The 23,562-nt window shown below is 39.6% G+C and overlaps 1 protein-coding gene across 1 annotated transcript in view; it reads right to left on the reverse strand.

Moving 5' to 3' along the window:
* Positions 1-23,562, reverse strand: part of Kcnh5 (potassium voltage-gated channel subfamily H member 5) — a 273,990-nt gene that overhangs the window by 225,057 nt on the left and 25,371 nt on the right. The window contains exons 3-4 of the mRNA XM_021201919.1: positions 10,624-10,730; positions 4,506-4,634 (exon numbers count right to left, since the gene is read on the reverse strand). Of these exons, the coding sequence (XP_021057578.1) occupies positions 4,506-4,634; positions 10,624-10,730 (236 nt within the window). The remainder of the gene's footprint in view (positions 1-4,505; positions 4,635-10,623; positions 10,731-23,562) is intronic.

Genomic DNA, 23,562 nt, shown 5'->3' on the forward strand with positions numbered 1-23,562 from the left:
AAGGGGAGGGGAGGGGAGGGGAGGGGAGGGGAGAGTGGATGAGGGGAATGATGGCTAATCATATATGGGTGTGTAAAATCCTGAAGAAGGAAAAGGAGAAATATCTTCCTTCAGAGTTTATTAGGGTCTCCTGATGAAATTATTTGTACTTTCTCTTCCCTTGGTTTGGGTCAATTACTCTTTACTGCTTAAGTATTTAATAGTGATGAGGCAGTAAGATGTTTTTGTCTCATGAGAATGATCTATTATTTCTTATAAGTCATCAGTAGTGACCACAGAGTGATCGTTGTCTAGCTTTAGTAGCCACAGTACAAGTGGGCATAGACCTTTCATTTTCTGCACTGGCCTCTTTTCTCTTTGTCATCAGAGCTGTAGTTAACTCTAATGATATTTTTATTGTGAGGGTGAGCCTTGAGTTTTGGTGGATTTGTCTCCAACGTTGTCCAGTGATTTCTCCCGTATGGTTCAGGATTTTGTCCTCCACTTGTTTTGGTTTAACATTCTCTTCTTTGTCTAGCTTCTTAAGAGGGAAACTAGGTTACTGGGTTGTGAGGGATTTTAAGTCATTTTCTTTGTTAATGTACATTTAACATTTCATATTTTCCTCTAAGCCTTTGCCTTTACTCTCTTCCACAAATCTCAAAGAGCTAAATTTTGATTCAGTTCAGAATATTTTTACTTAAGAATTTTTTAGACTTGTATATTATTTAGAAATGTGTTCCTTAACTTCCAAATTGTTGGGGAATTTTCCATGCATCTTTTAGTAACTGAGTTCTAATTTGATTCCATTATGGTCTAAGATACATTCTCAAAGGTATATATTTGTTCAAATTGGTCAAAAAAAAGGTATGTCTCAAAATATGGTATATTCTGATGAGTGTTCCATATACAATGGAGGAAAAATACGTTTTCTAGCCTTTGTCTGAAGCACCATGAAGTTTCAAAGAAATAAATCAACATTAAGTACAAGGTGGTTAGAAGTATGTTTTAATATTTTAAAGGTAATGCTAGCTGGTTGTGATGGTTCATGCTTGGAATTCCAGCATTTGGATGACTGAAACGACATAATACTGAGCTACAGCTTTGCCTGGGTCATAGAAAAGGGGCGGGAAGGAGGGGGGAGAGATCACAGAGACAGACAGAGACAGAGAGACAGAGAGAGAGTATTGTATTATCTAGGCCCTAAATTAGATATTTTACTTGATCTTCCAGAAAATGACTTCATAGAGTCTAGAATTTCAGAGACATGTACAAATTAATTTGTTCAGTCATATTTTCAATGCCTGGCAGAGTATCAAGTTTCTCCTTTTAATTTGGTACTAACAAAAATGTGAATAGATGCAATATTATGTATTTAGACTCACCTGCAAGGGATAAATTAATATCATTTTCTGTAATTATGGTTGCAGTTGGAAAGCTTAAAGCTCTATGCTGGGTTTTTTTTTTTATTTTTTTTATTTTTTTTTTTCAGAAGGAAGGGAAAGGAACGTTTGCCAACTGCATAAAAGCAGGCATTCCCTTTTGGTCTCCTAAGCGGTTCTTAAAAATAACATTTTATAAAACCTATTTCTAAATGAATTTAAAGTCTCCATTTATATGACACCATCTTCTAATTTAAACCCAAATGGAGAAAATAAATTGGGAATAAATTACATCGGAGAAAATAAAGAGTGCTCTAGGTTTCCATAGCTGCGCCTCTGGATGCTGCAGTCAATAACGCTCCACTTGGGGAGGCTTGCATTGGGCCAGCCACTCTCTTTACGACAAATGCTACAACTTCCACTCAAGAGAACATACAACTGCATAAATAGAAGCTGATAAGTAAACTGAATGTAATCAGCCAGTAAGGCTCAGTTGGTTGAACAAAACTCCATCAAATTATCAAGAGCTCTCTGGTAGAAGCTCAGCGAAATCAGCCCTGGCTATGTGTAATTCCCTTTACTCTAAAGCTCCCTGGGCATAGGGTGTTGAAGTGCCAATCAGACTGCTCCTGAATTAACCATGCTCTATGGAATTCCTCCCTACACTTCACTAGGACAAATGTAGAGAAAACTAAGGGCCATAGGAAGATACAGCAGGGGAGGGAGGCAGGGGGAGAAAATATGCTGTAGACACCCATGTCTTCCATTTTTTATTTCAGTCAGGATGGTTTCCTCAGTGCACAGGCAGCTTGGGATGGAGGGAAGACAGCCACAAGCTAGCTGACTCAGCATTTGATGTCTAAGTTTACTCAACAGTTCATGGGTCTAGCAAACTCAAAATATTTTATTAAGAAACCATTTCAAGAATAAATTTGCACTCATTTTTCTTGCCCTACCCCCATTGATTGGACAAAAAGGTGAAGAGCTCCTAAACCCCGATTTCCTCCCACTTCCATTGGGCACCACAAGGGGTCCTTGGGAGAAGACTTAACTCCTGTGTTGAATGGAGACCTGGGTTGATATGTGTCTGCGCTTGCAGAAGTGCTTCTGTATCATGAACATGTGCACTAGGCCCTGTTCCCATCCACAAGATGAACCATATGTACACTATCTAGACTGCTCTTTTAGGTTCTGTACTTTTATAGCCTATTTTTGAACATTAACACATTTGCATGATTGACTCAATCTTTGCCTAAGTGCAGTGCCTGTACAGGAAGCTAATGGAGACAATGTACATCTTGCCCGGGTTGTGGTTATATATAATAGAGGGCAAAATTAAACCTGTATTTTAAAAACATATCTAAAACCAAATCTGTTAGAAAACAAGTCAATGTGTGTAATGCTGAAATTTGGCAGGCTTTCAGATTTCTCTAGCTACATTTTCTTTTTTTTTATTTATTTATTATTTTCTTTCTTTATTTATTATTTTCTTTATTTATATTTCAAATGCTATCGCGAAAGTTCCCTATAGCCCCCCACCCCTACCCACTCACTCCCACTACTTGGCCCTGGCCTTCCCCTGTGCTGGGTCATNTAAAATTTACAAGACCAAGGGGCCTCTCTTCCCAATGATGGCCGATTAGGCCATCTTCTGCTACATATGCAGCTAGAGACACGAGCTCAGGGGGTACTGGTTAGTTCATATTGTTGTTCTACCTACAGGGTTGCAGCCCCCTACAATTCCTTGGGTACTTGCTCTAGCTCCTCCATTGGGGGCCCTGTGTTCCAACCAATAACTGACTGTGAGCATCCACTTCTGTGTTTGCCAGGCACTGGCATAGCCTCACAAGAGGCCACAATATCAGGGTCCCTTCAGCAGAATCTTGCTGGCATGTGCATTAGTATCTGGGTTTGGTGGCTGATGATGGGATGGATCCCCGGGTGGGGTAGTCTCTGGATAGTCCTTCCTTTCATCTTAGCTCTAAATTTTGTCTCTGTACTTATATCCTTTCATGGGTATTTTGTTCCTTATTCTAAGGAGGAATGAAATATCCACACAATGGTCATCTTTCTCGGTTTTCTTGTGTTTTGCGTAATGTATCTTGGGTATTCTAAGTTTCTGGGCTAATATCTGCTTATCAGTGGGTGCATATCTAGTGACTTCTTTTGTGATTGGGTTACCTCACTAAGGATGATATCCTCCAGATACATCCATTTGCCCAAGAATTTCATAAATACATTGTTTTTAATAACTGAGTAGTACTCCATTGTGTAAATGTACCACAGTTTCTGTATCCATTCCTCTATTGAGGGACATCTGGGTTCTTTCCAACTTCTGCCTATTATAAATAAGGCTGCTATGAACATAGTGGAGCATGTGTCCTTATTACCAGTTGGAAGATCTTCTGGGTATATGACCAGAAAAGGTATTGCTGGGTCCTCCGGTAGTATTATGTCCAATTTTCTGAGGAACTGCCAGACTGATTTCCAGAGTGGTTGTACAAGCTTGCAATCCCACCAGCAATGGAGGAGTGTTCCTCTTTCTCCACAACCTCGCCAGCATCTGCTGTCACCTGAATTTTTAATCTTAGCCATTCTGACTGGNGTGAGATGGAATCTCAGGGTTGTTTTGATTTGCATTTCCCTGATGACTAAGGATGTTGAACATTTTTTCAGGTGTTTCTCTAGCTACATTTTCTGAATGCATAAAAATTCCAGTTTTTCTTTGTCTGTCTGTCTGTCTGTCTGTCTGTCTGTCTGTCTGTTTGTAATCAGCCCTTTGTACTTCACAGTGTGTTCTTGCTATCAGTATTAGCTCCTGGGATACTACTGGCTTTGTGTGTCTTTCCCTTTGAGGCAGCCATACATGTGATAAGAGGTACAATTCATTGGAGTTTTGTTAATGTATTAATTTTATTCCAATTTGACTTATTTTAATTGTTAATACTTAAGTTGTCATTAGACATGCTTTATTAATGATATATTTCAGCTTAAAGTTAGGTTATTATATGAGGAAATAACATAGATTTGGTGTTTTACAAAGAGAAGAAGGAGGAGGAGGAGGAGGAGGAGGAGGAGGAGGAGGAAGAGGCAGATAAAAGGCCACCGACTTCTTGGGTCCAGAAGCTCCGTTTTGGACATTACCTTTCGTTGAGTCATCCTCTATAGGCTGTTTGAACAGCGTAATATCCTTGAATGTACACAGGAACAAGACCACCTTCTCATGTTCATTTCTTATTGGTGCAATTTGCATGTAAAACCAAACAGGGGTACCTGTAGGGGAGAAAGAGGAAGAAAGAGGACAGAGGGGTGTCAGGACCACAGCAAGGGTTAGATTCCACGACTCTGCCATGTCTTCCCTTGCTTCAGCAACAAAACAGCAGTTTTGTTACGTGACTAAATACAATGCTTTAACCAGCGCTGCTGGTTCAGGCCTACAGTCAGGCTTTATATATACTGAAGAGGCTGAGGCAGGAGGATCACAAATTCAAGAATGGTCTGTACTACAAGTGAGCTAAAGAGCGCACTGGGCAACTTAGTAATACCCTGTCTCATAAATAATTGAGAACAAAATTAAAATTTTAACAAAGGCTGAGGATGTAGTCCAGTGATGGAATGTCTGTCTTGTATGCATAAGGCCTTGAATTAAATCTCAATCAAAAGCAACAGAACAAAACTGTTTAACTCTCTATCAGCTACTAATTGTTCAGACTTAATGAGTGCATTTTTAGCCCCAAATATGAACATTCTAAAGAAAAGTACAGGATCCCTTCCCAACTTGTGCACACAAAAGCCGTCTCCCTCCTAAAGGAGTCACCAAGTGTGATCACTCCCACATGCTTCTCTGGTCTTGTCACCTTGACAAGAGTTTCCAATGATCTGCAACAGCAACACCTACCACCCTGACAAATCTGACTCCCAGAAGAGCATCTCAGACGCTGCTTCTGTCCCAAGGCCCTCTCTTCCATCGGGTGGACTTAGGTGACACTTCGATGGCTGTGTTCCTGGTCACAGGAGAAATCACCAATACTTGATAGCTACTGTACACTGAGTGGTACCTGAAACCTTTAGGGCAATCATCAAAGGGAAAGTAAAAGAGCATGTGTGTTCAGAGCTTGAGAATCTTCGGTGTCTTGGTGAGCCACTGCCTCCTGCCCACGGAGGCTCAACTGCGCCACATCATTCTTCAAGAAACAGCTACTGCATTCTCCAGAGGAATGAGAGTTTCGCAGTTTTAAAGCTCAGAGTCTGGACAGACCCTAGAACTGACAAATAAATTGCAACAATGGACTAGATGGAGACATGAGAAATGCCTCAAGGGAATAATTATCCACACAGCAGCAGCAGCACACTGAAAGAACATTCTATCACAATAAAAAAAATAGTAAATAAATAAGTTCATTTTCCATCAGATTTTTTATCAAGCAAAAGAGCAATAAAAGCCCCAAATCATCCATGCTTAGGGGCAGAAGAGGTTACGTGTAGCTGATGCAACTGAAAACTTAGAGCATCTTAGTGGTCCCCCATGAAAACCAACTAACAACCTCTTTCATACCTGGATCCAAAATTGGGTCACTTAATGTCACTGCCAATTCTGTTTAAATGGTCATGGTAATAATAGTGCTCTTAAATTACCTGCTCAACCTGAGGAATCTACCTAAATCATGGAAGGGCTAACTTGCCATTTACACCAGATGAGTTGTGTCCCTCAGCAGGCTTCAGAAACCAGGCCACTGCAGAGAGATTTATAAGATAATGTTCAGCTCCGGCCACTGAGTCTGTGTGGCTCTCACAGGTCCATAGGAGGGCACCGCCTTTCTGAGATGATTGCAGAACAAGAAGGGGACTTGGAAACAACCCCATCATCTCCCAGCCAGGCTTCCTCCCCGTTTTCTGCTCCTCGTGTTACACAGCGTGTCTGGGAACTGTGAGTGATATACAGTTTTCCAAATAACCATTGCCAGACACTGCTGTGTTCATGGCCTGTGGCTGTTCCAACTTGGTGAGCTAGAGGCAGAGAGGGTTATAAACAAAGAATAAAAGCACTGAAAATCCTTTTCTTTTTCCTGGGCCTGCTAGAAATCTGGACAAGAAGAGCTGGTGCCACAGTCATGCCTTCCTACCAAAACAGCCACTTTTGGAATTCTGGAAGAGACGGGGCTGCCTGAAAAGCTGTTTCCAAATATCAAGGTAGAATTTTTTCAGCTCATAGGCAAAGACTTCCCCCAGAATGGGCTGAATATTTTCAAGTGGCTCTGAAACATCTTCTATATTCTCATTTTAAGGGTCAAGTGGACAGGGAGTCTGAGATGGATGGACAGAAGTATATTCTTCCCAACACCCAGAGCAGGGCTTGGGCACTGGGCACTAGCAACATAGGTAGGTTCTGTCTTTACCCCAAAGATAAACTTTCCCCAGAATAGGAAATGTCTCCTTTTAATAGGGCACTAAATGGGGGGAAATTTTAAAAAGGTTACAAGCTGAAATGTCAACCTTGACTAAGTAAGTCAGAAACCTCAATTGCCCCATTTGCAAAATGCTGTTTACTATAACTTAATAACGTGATAAAAGTCTTGGGGGCAGGGCTTGGCATTCTGGCATTCCCCAGTCTTCAGAAGATATGTCAATTTCCCCATCTAACATTTTTCAAAGTCACAAAACACTCTTTTTGTAGTTGATGTGTAAAAGCTGTTTGAGATGACCACTTGTGAGATTCCTTTAAATCTGGCTAAAACACTTGTGCTCTACACTAATGCATAGATAATACTCATCCTTCCTATTAAAGAAAAATCAAAATTAAAGACAGATGCAGAGAACACACAGAGGATAACTGGAGCTTTCTACAGGGTGGCAGGGCCTGTCTCCTACCAGCTGTATACAGATGTTCATATAGCAATATTCAGTTCCCTTAAGAGATTGGGCAGAGATGAACAAAAGTCACATAATTTTAAACCATAACTATCCTAGAAGGAGAATTGTAAAAATGTAAATTTCAAGTTATTTCCAATATGTTTAAAAATAAATTAAAAAAATAGAATCCCATTGAAGTACTTTTGACAGACTTAAACTATGGACTTGGCTACAACGTTTGAAAATTGAGCAAATATTTATAAATTCTACTTAAATGGGAGGATAAGTCATCTTCAATTATTTGCTAAACTTGGGCCATATATCTAAGTCATCCAAAGACTAGAAATATCTATGTGAAAATGAATGGGGTTTGGGCATTTGGGCATCCTATGAATCATAAATAAATATCGGAGCCTAAAGGGAAGACCAAGAAAATGTGTATAGCCTATGTAGTAGGAAGAACTGATCATTCAGAACTGATTACTTTCTGTGTGACATGCTAGCAGCTGAGTGTGACTTCAGACAGAAACATCTCTTTGGCCTTGGTTCTAAAAATACAAGATAAATTGTTGAAAGTTTTGATAAGTAAAACCAGCAAAGAAAATGATCCCATTGCCAAATGCACTTCTCTGAGGCAATGTCTATGGGGGCTGTCATCCTTTTGTGGGTCTAGTGCTAAAAAAGAAAATCTAATGTTAATTCCACATATTCCATAAAGAATAACAGATCGAAGGAAAGGGAAGGATAAACTGCACTCCATGAGATCCAACATACAACGAACCTAGAACCAACATGTTCTACTGAGGTTAGGATGTCTCCCACACTTAAAAAGACTATAGCAACCACTGAAGACAGATATGGATTTTGCTGTCACTTATCACGAAAGCATATGCACACACATACACATTTATATACATGTTTATTGGAAATAAATTCTTTTTACAATATATTCTGATCTCAGATTCTCCTCTCCCACCTCTTCTCAGCTTCTCCCCACCTTCATACCCACCCCAACTCCATGTCAACTTTCTCTCTCTCTTTAAAACAAGCAAACAAAGGAACAAAAACAACAAAGCCAGAATTTTTTAAAAAAAGAAAAAAGAAAAGAAAAAAAAGCACAAGAAACACACACAACACATACACACAAATAACCCCAAAAAACACACAAAATCAAAAATCATAATATACAAGCAAAAGTCTAATAAGACAAAAAAATCCTCCCAAAACAAAGCAATATGAAACAAAAGGTCTACAAAACACCACTGTTTGTTCTGTATAGGCCAGCTACTACATAGCACGGGCCTTGTCCTAAGTGTGGGCAATATACCCAGTGAGAGATGACGTTGGGGAAAAGAGTTCTTCCTTGGCATACAGATGTCATTTAGAGATGGATTCTTGATTAAGGACTATGAAGGGACTCTACTTATGAAGAAGGAGGAGGAGGAGGAGGAGGAGGAGAATGAAAGGAGAAGAATGACATTTGAGAAAGAAGCAAAGTTCATGTGACCATGCAAAGGAGCCATCAACTTAAATAGAAGACTTGATTGTTAAAGATGTGCATGTAGTGGTGGTTGATTGGTTTGGTTGGTTGGTTATTTTTTCTCCAAATAGGGACTGTACCATGTGTTGAAATAAGTAGCAAAAGACTGTGTACAATTCTAATCCTAGGGAACAATTCACAGTATCAGCAGATATTTACTAGATGTGACTGTCCTGTCCTGGGAATAATGCCTATGCCCATCACTCTTAAACAGGAAACAGTTCAAGTCTATCTAAAGGATATATTTGTAAAGATTGACAACAAATAACCATATATCCACCTCACTGATATTTGTGTAGTAACTATAAGAAGGGAATCCTCTAATAATGCAATTTTGAACATACATTAGCACAGACACTGCAAAAAACCTACTCCGGAATTAATTTTAATTTTTTAAATTAAAGTCGCCATATGATGTAATAGTCCCACATCTGGGTATTTACCCAAAAGATTTAAAATCTACAAAACATGAACACTCACATTCATTGCACTACAGTTCACAGGAGCCAATTTATTATTGATCTGAATGTCCATCAATATATAAATGGATAAAACAATGAAGTATGTACACAAAGTGAATACTGTTCAGTCTTTAAAAGAATTTCTTATGCTGGGGAGATGACTCAATGGGTAGGAATGTCTGCTGAGCAAGCATAAGAACCTGCATGGTTCCCACACAAAAAGTCAAGCATGGCTCTGTGTGTGAATCACCACAGCACTGGGAGAAAAGGAAAGGACAAAGACAGAAGGATGACTGGGGTTCACAGACTAGTTAGTCTATCTGGAAAGTAAGAAACTCAAGGAAGAGACCTGGTTCTCCAGGGAATACAGAAGGTAAGGGAGGAAGACATCTAATGTCCTCCACTGGCCTCCATAGTCTATGTGTCCCATATACATGTATACACATACCTATACAATACACAAATATACACACATGTACACACATGCGTATACAGTAATACACACATGTACACACAGAGTGGGGGGAAGAGAGAGTTAGTTTATGGTATTTGCAACAATGTCGAAGAAATAAAAAAATCACCATGCTAAGTACTAAGCCAGGCACAGCAGACTAATATAAAACATGTGCTCATTTTAATTGGAACTAAATAGATGAAACACACATCAGACAGCAGAGGTTCTCGGCTGTAGGGTTGGGATAGGAGTGACAATAAAGAATACAACAATTTGTGACACAAGAGATAAGTTTATCTGTCTAGGTGTGAGATGTACTGCACAGCATGGTGAATATGGTTAATAATAAAAGCAAACTGTAGACACCAGAGTTGCCAAGAGAGCAATTTCCAATATTCTTACCACAAAAAGTAAATATTTGAAATGTTGAGTGTTCCTTGTTTGATTTAAATATTCATATAGCACTCCTAAGTAATAGGGTCACTTTGTATCCAATAAATATGAACAACTGGCTTAGCAGTTAAGAGCACCTTTGCTTTTGCAGAAGATCTGAGTTCCGTTGCCAGCATCCACATGGCAGCTCACAACCATCTGTAATCCAGTCCTGGGAGATCTGATACCATCTGACCTTGGCAGGCACCAAGCACGCACATGGTACACATGCATACATGCAAGCAAAACATTCATCCATATAATATATTTTCACTAAATAATAATTAAAATAAATTTGTAAAAGTAGAATGAAATACACCATGTTTGTTTCCAGTCTTCAAGGGGATCTTTTCAAGGGTAAAATCATCATTAATTTTTCAATCTAATTTCACCAGCAATCTCTCCCCCTACACCAAGAGCAATAATGAAGCATTATAATCTTCTCTACCTTGTTGCTTAGCTACCATTTCCCAAACTAAAATTTAGAAAGACCTAGGTCATCTTATTGGTAACAAAAATACCTACGGTTTTTTTTGTACAGAAGAACTTCAAAACAGTTTGACTCGTAGTTGTCAAAAGTCTGCCTGACTTTCTCAATAGTCTTCTTGTCGGTCAGTTCTCCATACATAAAACTGGAAGAAAAAAGCCTGTTTCATTTTTGTGTCACAGATAAATCACATCATTGTCTATGATTAAGTATTTCATTTTGCCTTAAATGATGTCCCCACACAATGAACTCAAATACATAAGCCGTTATTTCTGCAAATCTTATTGTGTAGCACTAGAAATTTGTGATCTGTAGTAGGATACCTAAAGTCAGTAAAATGTTAAGCCATGTTTTAATCATGTTACTAAAACTTCCTGCTGATAGTTATCTTTACTTACATAACAACGTGGAGAGGCAGAGAGAGAGTAGTTCCTGGTTATAAATAGTTTCCATATGCACTACTATGCACTACCATGGGAATTTCAATTATCATGATTCTTTTAAATATGTTTCACATCAGTGGAGACTTTAGTTACTATGTTATGTTGACTGCAACTGTGTGAAGTCAAGCCACTGAAAGGCACCGGTCCAGCTACATCCCCTTATCAACTGTTGTGCTTTCTCCAGTTTCAAATGGTCAAGCATGATCAAAAAACTATTAAATGACAAATTCTAGAACACACAATTCAAATGCTGAAAATCGTGCATCATTCTAAAAGTGAAAGTTCTTGCCGCCCTGCTTCATCTACCATAGTAATGTGAACCCCATACCCTGCTCAGGATATTCAAACTCTAGATGCGTCTACACACTCTACATGACTTACATGGGTAAGTCAGTCTCTAACTCACTCTCGGTAAGCAAATCAGCCACTTTAGTTTGGCAGTGTGTACATTCTAGCAACCATTATTTTACTTAATAATGTCCCCAAAATACAATAATAATGACTCTGTAAATTCAGGTTTTTCCAAAAAGAAGTCATAAGATACTTCATTAGTTGAAAAGTAAAAGTACAAATAAAAAATGTATTTTAGAATGACCACATCCCAATCCAATGTATTGTTATAATTGTTCTTTGTGATTATTATTATTATTATTATTATTATTGCTAAAATCTTACTATTTCTAGTTTATGAATGAAGCATTATCATGAGTTCGATGTATAGGAGAAAGCAGTTGTGCATTGTTTGCACTTATCACTATTTCCAGAATGCCCTGTGGCCCCAGAACATATCCCCCAAGGACAAAGGGGAATTATCATCAATAATAGCTGCCTATCTAGAGGTACAAACGATCACATCATGCCCTTCAGAGCCTGTCAGTATCAGTAACTGCCTTGGATATTTACTTCATACAAATGGTATACCACATAGCTGTGCTTCCCTTTTTTCTCTCCTTGTGTTACTTCCATGCAACATTTTAAAAATGGACAATAGAAAGTAGAGACTAATTAACAAATACCCAATTCCACCCCCCCCCCAAAAAAATTGAAAGATAATAATTGCGAAGAGTTGAAAGTAAGTGAAGTCAGAAGAGACCATCGGAATTTTGGTATGCCAGTTGAGAGATTTTACAGACTTTCAGATGAATTTTGATCAACATAAACAAGGAAATGGCTCATAAACAAGTGTGACCCCTGGGAGAATTCCTAAGCTGGTGTCTGGGGCAGATACATGTTTTAGACATGGCAAGAACATACAAAGTAAACATAGGATTAAGGAGCGAGCCTCTTCTTGCCATAAAGCATTCCATTGTTAGTGGTAGAAGAAAGCCAACAGTAAGATGGCTAGCTAGTGGCAACAGAAGTGGCTCTAAAGAAAGGAAGAGCTGAAGGGACAGGGGAAGAACGGGTACTATTCGAACAGCATACTCACTCACCAGAAAGAGCAGATGAAACAGAGGTACTGTGGGGCATGAGGGCAGACAGTTGAGTGAAGCAGGGACTAAAGCCTTCTATCAACTGCCCTATTTCCCAGGACAAGACCAGTTTGATACTTGGAACATTCTACCACAATGAAAAAAATACACAGGAGGCCCCGTAACAGCTAACACTGACACCCTGAAGTTTTGCTGCCGGGCAATCTTGAAGCCTCACCAAGTCTTCAGGAAGGGCATCCTATTACATTGCTTTAGATGACTGGGGAACTGTGGTCATGAAGCACCCTCCTTCCTACCTTGGCTGTTACTGCACATTACCTACCCGACTTCCTGTATACCTTCCACTCAGGGTTCGAGGATGGCTCCACCTACATACCATCACTGGAGACTTAACAGATGCACTCAGTACTACACATGAGCATTGCTCCCTCTATCATGGGAATCACACTACATATACCCGGGGACCTTCTAGCCTGGAACATGGTCCACAGAAATTGACATTAAGTCCTCCCATTTTGTTCCTGTGCTACATTACACAAATGTTGCCTGACTCTACTAGGTAAGTACCCTTCCCCCACTGCTCTGTGTGTCATAATCTCCTTGGCTGCTAGAATAACCCCACCTGACAGCCCTGCAGAGAACAACAGGCTTCATGCCCTGCTTCCAGTGAATTGTGCTCACAGCCATTGACTGCAACTCAAGAAGTTATTTGGAGACCATAGCTATAATGGTCAACTTGAACCAAAGCCAATATAGTCTACTAAAGACACAGAGTAAAAAGAAACAAAGAAAGAAATTCTTCAAATATGAAAATCACTCAGTAGTAGAGGCACATTCCCCACCTCTAGTATGGAGGTTATCTAAGACTGAAAATCACCATATTCCTGAGCTACATCACACCTCATATGCACCAGAGGACTCTAAATCCACCACTGAGATACTTGCCCATCCATGGGCATTGCTGCACGACTTAAAATAAAACTGATCCCCTAGAAATGCAAATGTCAGCATGAGGAAACATGAAATATGAAAATGCAAGGTAACAGGATAGATCGAAAAGAGTGCAATTGTTCTCCAACAAGACTCCAGGGAAAGGAAAATAGGAAAAAATGCCTGAGCAAGAACTCAAAAGAATGACTCCAAGGACGATCAATGACATACAAGATAATTTAAATAATTCTCTGAAACAGGAAAATCAATTAATGAAATGAATAAGAATTCATCAAAAGGAACCAATTCTAAACCTCGGACATGAAAAATGAAAGAAGTCAAATAAAAAAGATGAACAAGAGCCTTAACAACAAGCTAGATCAAGCAGGAAAATGTCTGAACCTAAAGACAGAGCTTTTGGAGTACCACTATTACAACGCAGAAATAAAAGAGAAAAATCATTAGAAAGAACAAAGAAAGTTTCTAAGACTTATAAGACATGTGTAAATGAATAAATGGTCAAATTATGAAGCTTCCAGGAGGCAAGGAAGGAGAGTAAAGAACAGAAAACCTATTCACATAACGAATGAGTCCCAGACCCATCCATTTTCCTGAATATGCCATGATTTCATTTTTCTTTACGGCTAAGATCCCATTGAATATAAGTACCTCATTCTTTACCCATTCATCTATCAATAGACATTGAGACTAGTTTCATTCCTCAGCTATGGTGAGTGGTGCAGCAACGACCATGGATGGGCAAGTCTCTCAGTAGTGGGTTCAGAGTCCTCTGGGTGCATATCCAGGAGTTCTGTAGCTCAGGAATATGATGATTTTTTTAGTCTTAGATTAGTTCCAGATTAGAGATGGGGAATGTGGCTCAGTTGGTAGAATGTGTCCCTAGAATGGATAAAGCCCTGGCTTTGCCCTCCCAGCACTGCATTAAACAGGACATGGTGGCACATATCTGGAACTCCAGAAGCAAAGGGCAGAAACGGAAGGATCAGAAGTGTGAGGTCACCCTTGGTTACATAGTGAGTTCAAAGCCATGCTGGGCTACATGAGACCTTATCTTAATAAAGAAAATAAAAAACGAAACTTCCATAGTGACAAAGAGAAAGCTGTTAACCTCCTTAATCTTGGAGAGTTACAGACACAGAGGAGACCCAGAATGCCCAAGAAATAGATTTGACTCAAACATGTCCTAGCCGTTGCATTTCACAGCCAAACTTCCAAATTCTAAAAACATAAAAGCATTCACTTGCATTTAAGGTCACCACTATTAAATTTATGGGAGATTTCTCAGCAGAAAACTAATAGACTGTAAGGGAATATGACACCATATTAAATGTTAGAAGGGAAAAATTGTTAACTTAGATTATTGCACTGAGAAGTGTTATGGGAGAACAAAGGTGAGCTAAACAATGTACAAGACCAAAGTCCAAAGGAAAAATTAGGGAATCCATCATTGCTAAAGCATCCTTAATGGAATGATGCTCAAGGGAAACCACACTTGAAAGTAAAAGAGCAAAAGAAAGATGGGTACCACTCTGAGAAGATGCAAAAGACTAAAACTCTCTAGAAGAGCAGTTGCATAAAAGGTAAAAAGAATGGAATCTAACCCACACAGAAAACAACAGAGATAAAGCCCAGAGCCAACGACTAAAGTGTGGCCATTTGAAACCAGAAAACAAAGAAAATGACACAAATAGTTCTATACATAATGCTAATAACCTTGGATGCAACCATATCAGAAGCCCCAAAGAAAAAAATAAATATCACCTAAATAAACTAAAAGGCAGGATCCAACAATGTGCTGCTTATAAGTAGAACTTACTGTTTCACCATTGAGGTGATACACAGACATGGGCAGAGATGGAGCTTGTGAAACTCGCTCCACACCAAGTGAACAACAATGGCTATACTTAGGCAAGCAGACCTTAAGTCAAAAATGGCAGAAAGTCACAGAGAGGTGGCATCTATGGGCTAATGAGGGGAATGTAACATGTATTTCTAACTAATGCTAGAATATCTCATAGAGGTATTACATAGAGTAACCCTGTCTCAAAAATTAAAATAAAGCAGGGTAGTGGTGGCGCACGCCTTTAATCCTAGCACTTGGGAGGCAGAGGAAGATGGATTTCTGAGTTCGAGGCCAGCCTGGTCTACAGAGTAAGATCCAGGNNAGCCAGGGCTACACAGAGACACCCTGTCTCAGAAAAAATAAAATAAAATAAAATAAAATGAAATAAAATACTCAATGTGCCAAAAAAAATAAATATTGTTATATCTAAAGAAAGAGGTTATAACACAGTGAGTGCTGTGGATATCAACATCTCTATTCCGTCAATGGACCGATCATCCAGCAATGAATCCATCAACATTCATCAAAGAAGCATCAGAGATAAACAATGAAAGAGAACAAATGAACTCAACAGTCTCAGAGCAAAATCATAGTGAGTAGGGAGGGAGACATTGGAACTGTTTCCTATAAGATCTGGATAACACATGCAGCTCATGTGATCCACAGAATGTGGCACGTTCTTAGCCAGAGCAATTGGATACAGGAAAGAAATATGATATCCAGACAAAAAGGAAGTCATATTACCCTGGTTAGAAACCATAATTTAACGACCCCATCAGAAGATTACCAGGTCTGATGGTCAAATTTGGTAGTTTCAGGAAGCAAACCCAATATAGAAATATGAGTAATTTTATGTGCTATAGTGAACTTGCTGAGAAAAGAATCATAAAGCAAGCTCATTTATAATAGCTATTGAAAATATCAAATACCTGGGAGCAAATTAATCTCAGAGAATAAATGACCTCGACAATGGAAACTGCAAAAAGCAGATGAATAACTGTTGGAAGATATACACGCTCAGATGGAAAGATCTTACATGTGTGTGAATTAAAGCAATTAATCCTGCTACAATGTCCATGTGACTCAACAAAATATAGAACCATCTTAGAGCTTCTATCACAGTTCTGCCATTCTCACAGAAACAAAAATTTCCCCCAATTCATAAGAAAGCACACAATACCCCAAGAATTAAAAGCATCTTGAGAATTAAAAAAAAAAAATCAAAAACTGGAACCAATTACAATGAGCGGTTGTAATGTACACTACAGGACAGCAGTAGCAACAACAACACAGGTACTACATAAATCCTGACATGCAGACCAGGGGAGCAGAGTACAGACTTCAGAAATAAGTTCATATATCTATAGCTAATGTCTATACCCAAGGGAGCTAACACACACACACACACACACACACACACACACACACACACACAAACTTACACAATAATATAACTACTCACACAATCACACGATCACTCACTCACTGAGGCACGTGCACACATGCTCACTCATGTACATGTGCACGCGCGCACACACACACACACACATCATACTCATTCATGCACAAGCACACACAGAGACACACACACACTTACACAGTCATACAATCACTCACTCACTGAGACATGTGCACACATGCTCACTCATGCACACACATGCATGCGCACACACACACACACACACACACACAAATACATTAGAGAGTATACACAATAAACAAACCTGGGGAACCTGCATGTCCATATGCAGAAGAACAAAACTTCATTTCTTTCTCTCAGCCTATGCCCAAATCAATGGAAAACAGTATTAAAGCACTAAGTTTGAAGCCTGAGACTGTGAAACAACTAGAAGTCAGAGCAGAAACACTTGAAGACCTTGACACAGGCAATGGCCAAGGTGAGGCTCTGTAAAGCAGAGGCAACAAGAGGAACAGTAGAAGCTCCTGCAAGCCGACAGTAACGAGAGCTATAGAATCCGAACTGCTTTCATCTGACAAGAGATTACATTCAGAATACATAAAGAATTTAAAATGCTCAACCAAAAATCAAATCAAATTGGAAATGAACAAATTACCTGAATTTGTTTTTTTAAGCAAAGAAATACATGGTTCCACAGCTACATGAAGAAAAATAAGAGTTCAATGCCACTGACTATCAGAAATGCAAAAACATGAGGAGACATCCTTTCACTATAATCACAATTAATAACTAATATAATAAATAAATATGCAATAAATTATATACATACATACATACATACATACATACATACATACATACATACATACATACATATTTCTGCTAAAGGTTACCCAAATCATACTGACAGATGGACAACGTTACATTGCTATGTGGATAGGGCATGACTGTATGCTTGCTCATTTTGTTTGCAAGTGGTGACTATTTTGTTGCAGTTTTTCCTTTTTTTGTAATTTTTTAATTTTTATTATTTTCTTTATTTACATTTCAAATGCTATCCCGAAAGTTCCCTATACCTCCCCCCAGCCCCTGCTCCCCTACCCACCCACTCCCACTACTTGGCCCTGGCCTTCCCCTGTGCTGGGTCATATAAAGTTTGCAAGACCAAGGGTGTTGCAATTTTTCAAGCCCTGACTTAGAATGACCAAAATGTAATGCAGTCAGCCAATGGTTAATGGAATTTAAAGGGACTCACACTTTAGAAGTAGCAATCATGCTACATAATTTCTGCTCATACAGAATGTTAAGCTGCCCTTTAGGAATTACAACTGACTTCTATTTTATTTCACTGGAAAGAAAATGGAATTGTTTTCACCGCAGTGACCCATCTCTCCTGTGGTACCAAGAGCCCATGTTATACCAGTGGACCCCTGCACTTAGCCACCTGTAAAGCTATACTTGCCGAGAGAGTCATCAGACCTCTCCTCTCTGATCAAAATTATAATAGTGATAATAGTTTGGGATAAAGATTAAAAGGATAATGCCCACGGAGTCATGAATTGTAACAGGTCGTGTGATGGCTGGAAAACCCACAGGTCAGCTCTCCTTCCTTGCTTTCCCACATCCAAGGATGCAAATCAGGTCATGTTTACTAAAAGATGGAGTCACTACAGCTAACAGGGAGACACACAGTGCTCTGTGACTTCCTTTCATGCAAACCTGTGAGGTTGAAGCAAACCTCCTAGTCCAGCCTGCTCCTCAATAAGATTTGAACACAGGGATGAGATTTAAACTTTGACTAGAGGGGAAAGCCCAGGCTTGACCAGGCTTGACTCAGCATCTGCTTATCTCCCATTTACACCAGTCTAAGCACATCTTTGAGATATGTGGCTTTGGCTCATAGCAGGAGCTCTTTATTCTTGCATTATGTCTTCCCTTCTGGAAATCTTGTAAACAGTTCTCATTATATTTAACAACCAAGATAACTGTAAGATTGATAGACTTCCAACAGAGGAAAGAACTTTGTAACTCTAAGAGTAAATAAATAAATAACCTAATCACAGGCTCCATCAACCCATCTTGCTTTTCCATTGGCAGCAATGGCCCTAGACAAATGCATCACACACATACAGTCACTACTCACAAAGGTCGACATGTGTAGACCAATCCACATTCCAACAAACGTTTCACCAAAGAACCAACACAGAGTGAGTTATGCTGTGACTAAGCATGGGGTTCAGAAATGGTTGCAACTGCAGAGTCATGGTGGAGCATAAACTGAGATGTGTAGTCAAATAAGAAGAAAAACAAAAGAGCCGAGAGAGAGAGAGAGAGAGAGAGAGAGAGAGAGAGAGAGAGAGAGAGAGAGAGAGAGAGAGAGAGAGAGAGAGAGAGAGAAGGGGGGAAGCTAAAAACTCAAGCAAAACTGTCATCTTTGGAATCTGAAAGAAGTCATTTAAAAAGAATTTGAAGGCTTTTGCTTTATACAGTAGATCCTAACAAAAAGGTTTTTTACAACCCATTTATGTATATTGCCTTCAAAGAATTTAGACAAAGTCCTAAATGTTAGATCCATGGCAGGTAATTAAGGGAAATCAGAATAGTAGTAGGTACCCTACGGTTTCCCTTCTACAGTTTTCCTCGGTGGCTCAGTGGAAATCAGGGTCATCAGTCAAAGGGAACCTGCTGGCTTCCATCCCTCATGTCCGCTGCACTCATGTGTGCATAAAACAGCTGGTGGACTCTCATAGTCTACTTAACAGCTCTGCTCTGCTGTCTAATTTGATGACTTAGGTTAGGATTGGGAATGGCTTTCCAATGGATCCCAGTCATTTTGAAAACATCTGTCTGTTCCTCAAGCCCCCCTGCCTAACCTACACAATTGCTCTTCTGCCCCACTATCCCAGAAACAAAAGCAGAACAGATTTCTCCAAAGTTTCAAGCTAATGAGAAATAGAGGCTGTAGTGGACCCCACCTAAGCCCTGACAGCAGGTTTGGAATGTCAGAACTTCTTCCCCTAAAACCTATTATCCTTTGAACAACCAATACTTTTTGTAACTACCAACACACAGCAAACAATCTGATGCTTAGAAATTCAATTACTAAATTATAAAACAAAATAAGTTGGAAATTCCTTGGAATCCTGATATGTCGTAGAATATTTTTTTTTTATTTTACTTTGGTAAAAACTGTGTGTTAGGGAACAGCAAGGAGGTAAAAACCAGAAGCCTCAGCTATGACTGGGAACTGGGAAACTATCAGGGCTCTCTGGGCAGCAAGGTGAGGGGTCCCTTACAGAATTTGCATACTATACTGCCTCCTTCCGTATGCTTTCTGGCTTAAAGACAAAGTATTTCTCATACGCAAAGCTGTGATGTGTATAAGGTATAGTCTCCAATTAGTTTGAGATGTGAAGTATGGGAAATTGAATGTCATGGGTAGAATGGATAACTGAAAGGAAGGCTAAGACAGTCACTCAGCTGCAGTCAATCCCAATGAAGTGGAATGTGACATAGACGCTTAAAAAGGTCTCCACGTCATAATGATGGGGGAAGATAATCGGAATCACTAACAGTGTTTCGTAGTACAAACCTGAATCTCTTAGGAACGGACCTATCAAAAGCAACTGCAGCTCAAGAATCAAACGAGTGGGGAGGACACTCGCAGGAAAACACCATGTGCATCCAAGGCAAAGCTCAGGAAGAAGATGAGCATGAGGGGAGGATGAAAGGAAGCCTTTGAACAAGTAAATACACTCAGACAAGCCGAGAACTGTGCTTATTTTGATTCAGTCCAGTGCAGGAGAAGTTGGGAAAAAGATGGGGAAAAAAAAAAAAAAAACTTTAAAAGGCAGAAGAAACAAATCTCAGTTTCTTGATATTAGAAAACCACAATTGGACATTCTAAAAAGAGTTTTCCCATAGAACAATTTACATTTGAATGTTTTAAAACTATGATTGGCCACTATTTCTCTCTCATCCTCCTCCTCATCCTACTGACTTCAATTCAAATAATCAAATAACGCACGCCACGTATACCATATACAATTCCTTTTCTCTGCTACGTGGTGTTATAGCTGAGACTCACTGATCTGTGAGTCGCTGACTTCTTGTTTTTAGACACTTGAATAAAAATAATCATTAAAATCAGTAAAAACATGTTTAGATCCTACGTGTTGTACTGTTTTTTGCCGATGGCCTCAAGACCCTCCTTCCTGATGAATTGCATCTTTGGAGAGAAACGTTATGTCATCTTCCTTTCCAGATTTAGTGATACTGTTTTATTATTAATTCTTTTCTTGCATTGAACAGAGAGGCAATGGAAAGGAGGGTAACAGAATACTTGTGACCTGAAAGCATGAGGGAGGACTGTCTGAGGAAAAGGACCAGAGAGGAGGAGCTGGGGAGGTGAGGGAGGACAACCCATAATCGGCCCAACTTGAGACCCATCTCCTAGGCAACCACCAAGGAGTCTAGCATGGCTGTCCTCCACCCAGGGAAACAGCTGACAGAGCTTGGGGACTCTTATGGAAGAATAAGGTGAAGGATTGCAGGTCCCAAAGGGATAGGAACTCCACAGGAAGACCAACAGAATAAACTAACCTGGCCTCTTGGGGGTCTCAGAGACTGAACCACCAACCAAAGAATATACATGGTCTGGACCTAGGCCTCCCTGTACTTTCATAGCAGATGTGCAGCTTGGTCTTCTTGTGGGTCCCAAACAACTAGAGAGGAGGCTATCCCAAAAGCTGTTGGCTGTTCCTGGGATATGGTCTAGCTTGGCTGCCTTGTCTGGCCTCAGTTGGAGGGGATGTGCCTAGCTTCTCAGAGACTTGATGTGCTAGGGTGGGGAGATATCCAGGAGAGCTCACCTGCTCTCAGGAGAAGAGAAGGGGGATGGAGGGAAGGATTATGGGAGGAAGTGAGTGGGAGGAGGTCAGTGAGCGGAATATAAAGGGAATAAGGAAGAAATGAATGAATGGGTGGGTGGGTGGATGGATGGATGGATGGATAGATAGATAGATAGATAGATAGATAGATAGATAGATAGATAGATAGATAGATAGATAGATAGATAGATAGATAGATAACAAAGTACAGTGAAAGTACTGTACTTGTGAAAATGCCATAATGAACCCCATTCCTTTGTATGCTAACTTTAAAAATTAGTAAAAAGAATTGCACAGATCCAGAAATCAGTAAAATTGTTTGATTTCTTTTCAAAGCCCTTTGCTGTGTGAAGTGACTGATCAACACATTTAATTCAATGATTCTGGAATCACTGCCAATAATGTAGTGACCTTTAACACCAACCTTGTGTTTCTAAATCTGGGAGTAATTTTCTTCTCCCCTTCCTCTGTCTCCTTGCATCTCATATCCGAAAGATTTTATAAAATGACTCAAGATTAGGGGTAGAAAACTGCATGTTGTGAAAAAGTAGACTCACAGCACAGATCCTTTCTAGCACATATATGGGTTGGTTGGTTGTGGTCTTCTTTTCGGTCCTGAAATTTGTTATTTGCTTTGTTCCCTGTTGTGCTCTCAACATATGTGGTTGAGGAAGTTAGGACTTTGTGATAATAGTTTTAAACAAATTTCCTACAACTCAATATTCTGATTATTTCTCGGTCTTCACTCTTCTAAATAATGGTGCAGTCCACCCAAAATTGGTAAAGTTTTCCTTGGCTTGTCTGTTATTTAAAGAGGAAAGGGAAAATTCAAAATGGAATAGTGTTTACGCAATTGTACTTCCAATGAAAGCTGTCAGGGCTGAGGTATAGTCTGTCCCTTCATCAGCTACTCTGTACTGGCCTTAAATGGCTGCAGTTTTTAGATAAGCAAAACACACTTCATATTTAGTGTACAAGTGCATAAAGGCTGTTTATTCGAAATGCAGCCATTTCTGAAAGATTGTCTCTCAGAGGAGTGGGAGACCTGAGGGAAGACATGCTCGCAATGGAAAAGTCCAAATCATCCCAAATTTCTTGGACCGCTCTAACACTTGGGGTGACATGCCATAAATAAAAGCATGCTCTGCAGGAGCATGGGAGACCTATGCTAGAATTTACTGCAAAGCAAAACAATATAATTTAACAAAGACAGATAATAAACACTCTTGTATTCTGTACATAGTGCATTCAAAAGTGAGTGTGGGCTGGTGAGACAACTAGGTGAGGAAGGTCACAGGCTGCTAAGCCTACCTAAGTTCAATTCCCGGAGCTTATATGGTGGAAGGAGGGAGCCAACTTTCACATGTTGTACCTTGACCTCCTTAATCATGCCATGACACATGGCACATACGCACAAAATAATTAGACAGATAGATAGATAGATAGATAGATAGATAGATAGATAGATAGATAGATAGATAGATAGACAGATAGACAGGCAAGCAGACAGGGATAGGCACATAGCAGGCAGACCAAACAATGAATAGAAGAATAAATAAATGGTATAAAACAAATTAAAATTTTTTAAGTAAGTTTGATGAAATCCCTATTTTCAAGGTACTTCTCCTGATACTGGTGACATGAAGGAAAAAGTAACTTTTTAGAACAATAGAAAATGTATAAATATTATAATGCACAAGTATTTTTAATCCTTTGCCTGTAGGAAAAAAACACTACATTTACCAAATAAAACATTATGGGATATGACAAGCATATGGGACACAAGAAGGAAAGCCAATTTTAAGAGATATCCAGATACCACTAGACATGGTGGTGCACACCTTTTATTTCAGCACTGGAGAGGCAGAAGCAAGAAAATCCCTGAGTTCGAGGCCATCCTGATCTACAGAGTGAGTTCCGGTGCAGCCAGGGCTTCATTCTTCATTGTGAATCTCTCTCTCTCTCTCTCTCTCTCTCTCTCTCTCTCTCTCTCTCTCT

Source organism: Mus pahari, chromosome 7, assembly GCF_900095145.1.
Source record: "Mus pahari chromosome 7, PAHARI_EIJ_v1.1, whole genome shotgun sequence".
Lineage (NCBI taxonomy): Eukaryota > Metazoa > Chordata > Mammalia > Rodentia > Muridae > Mus > Mus pahari.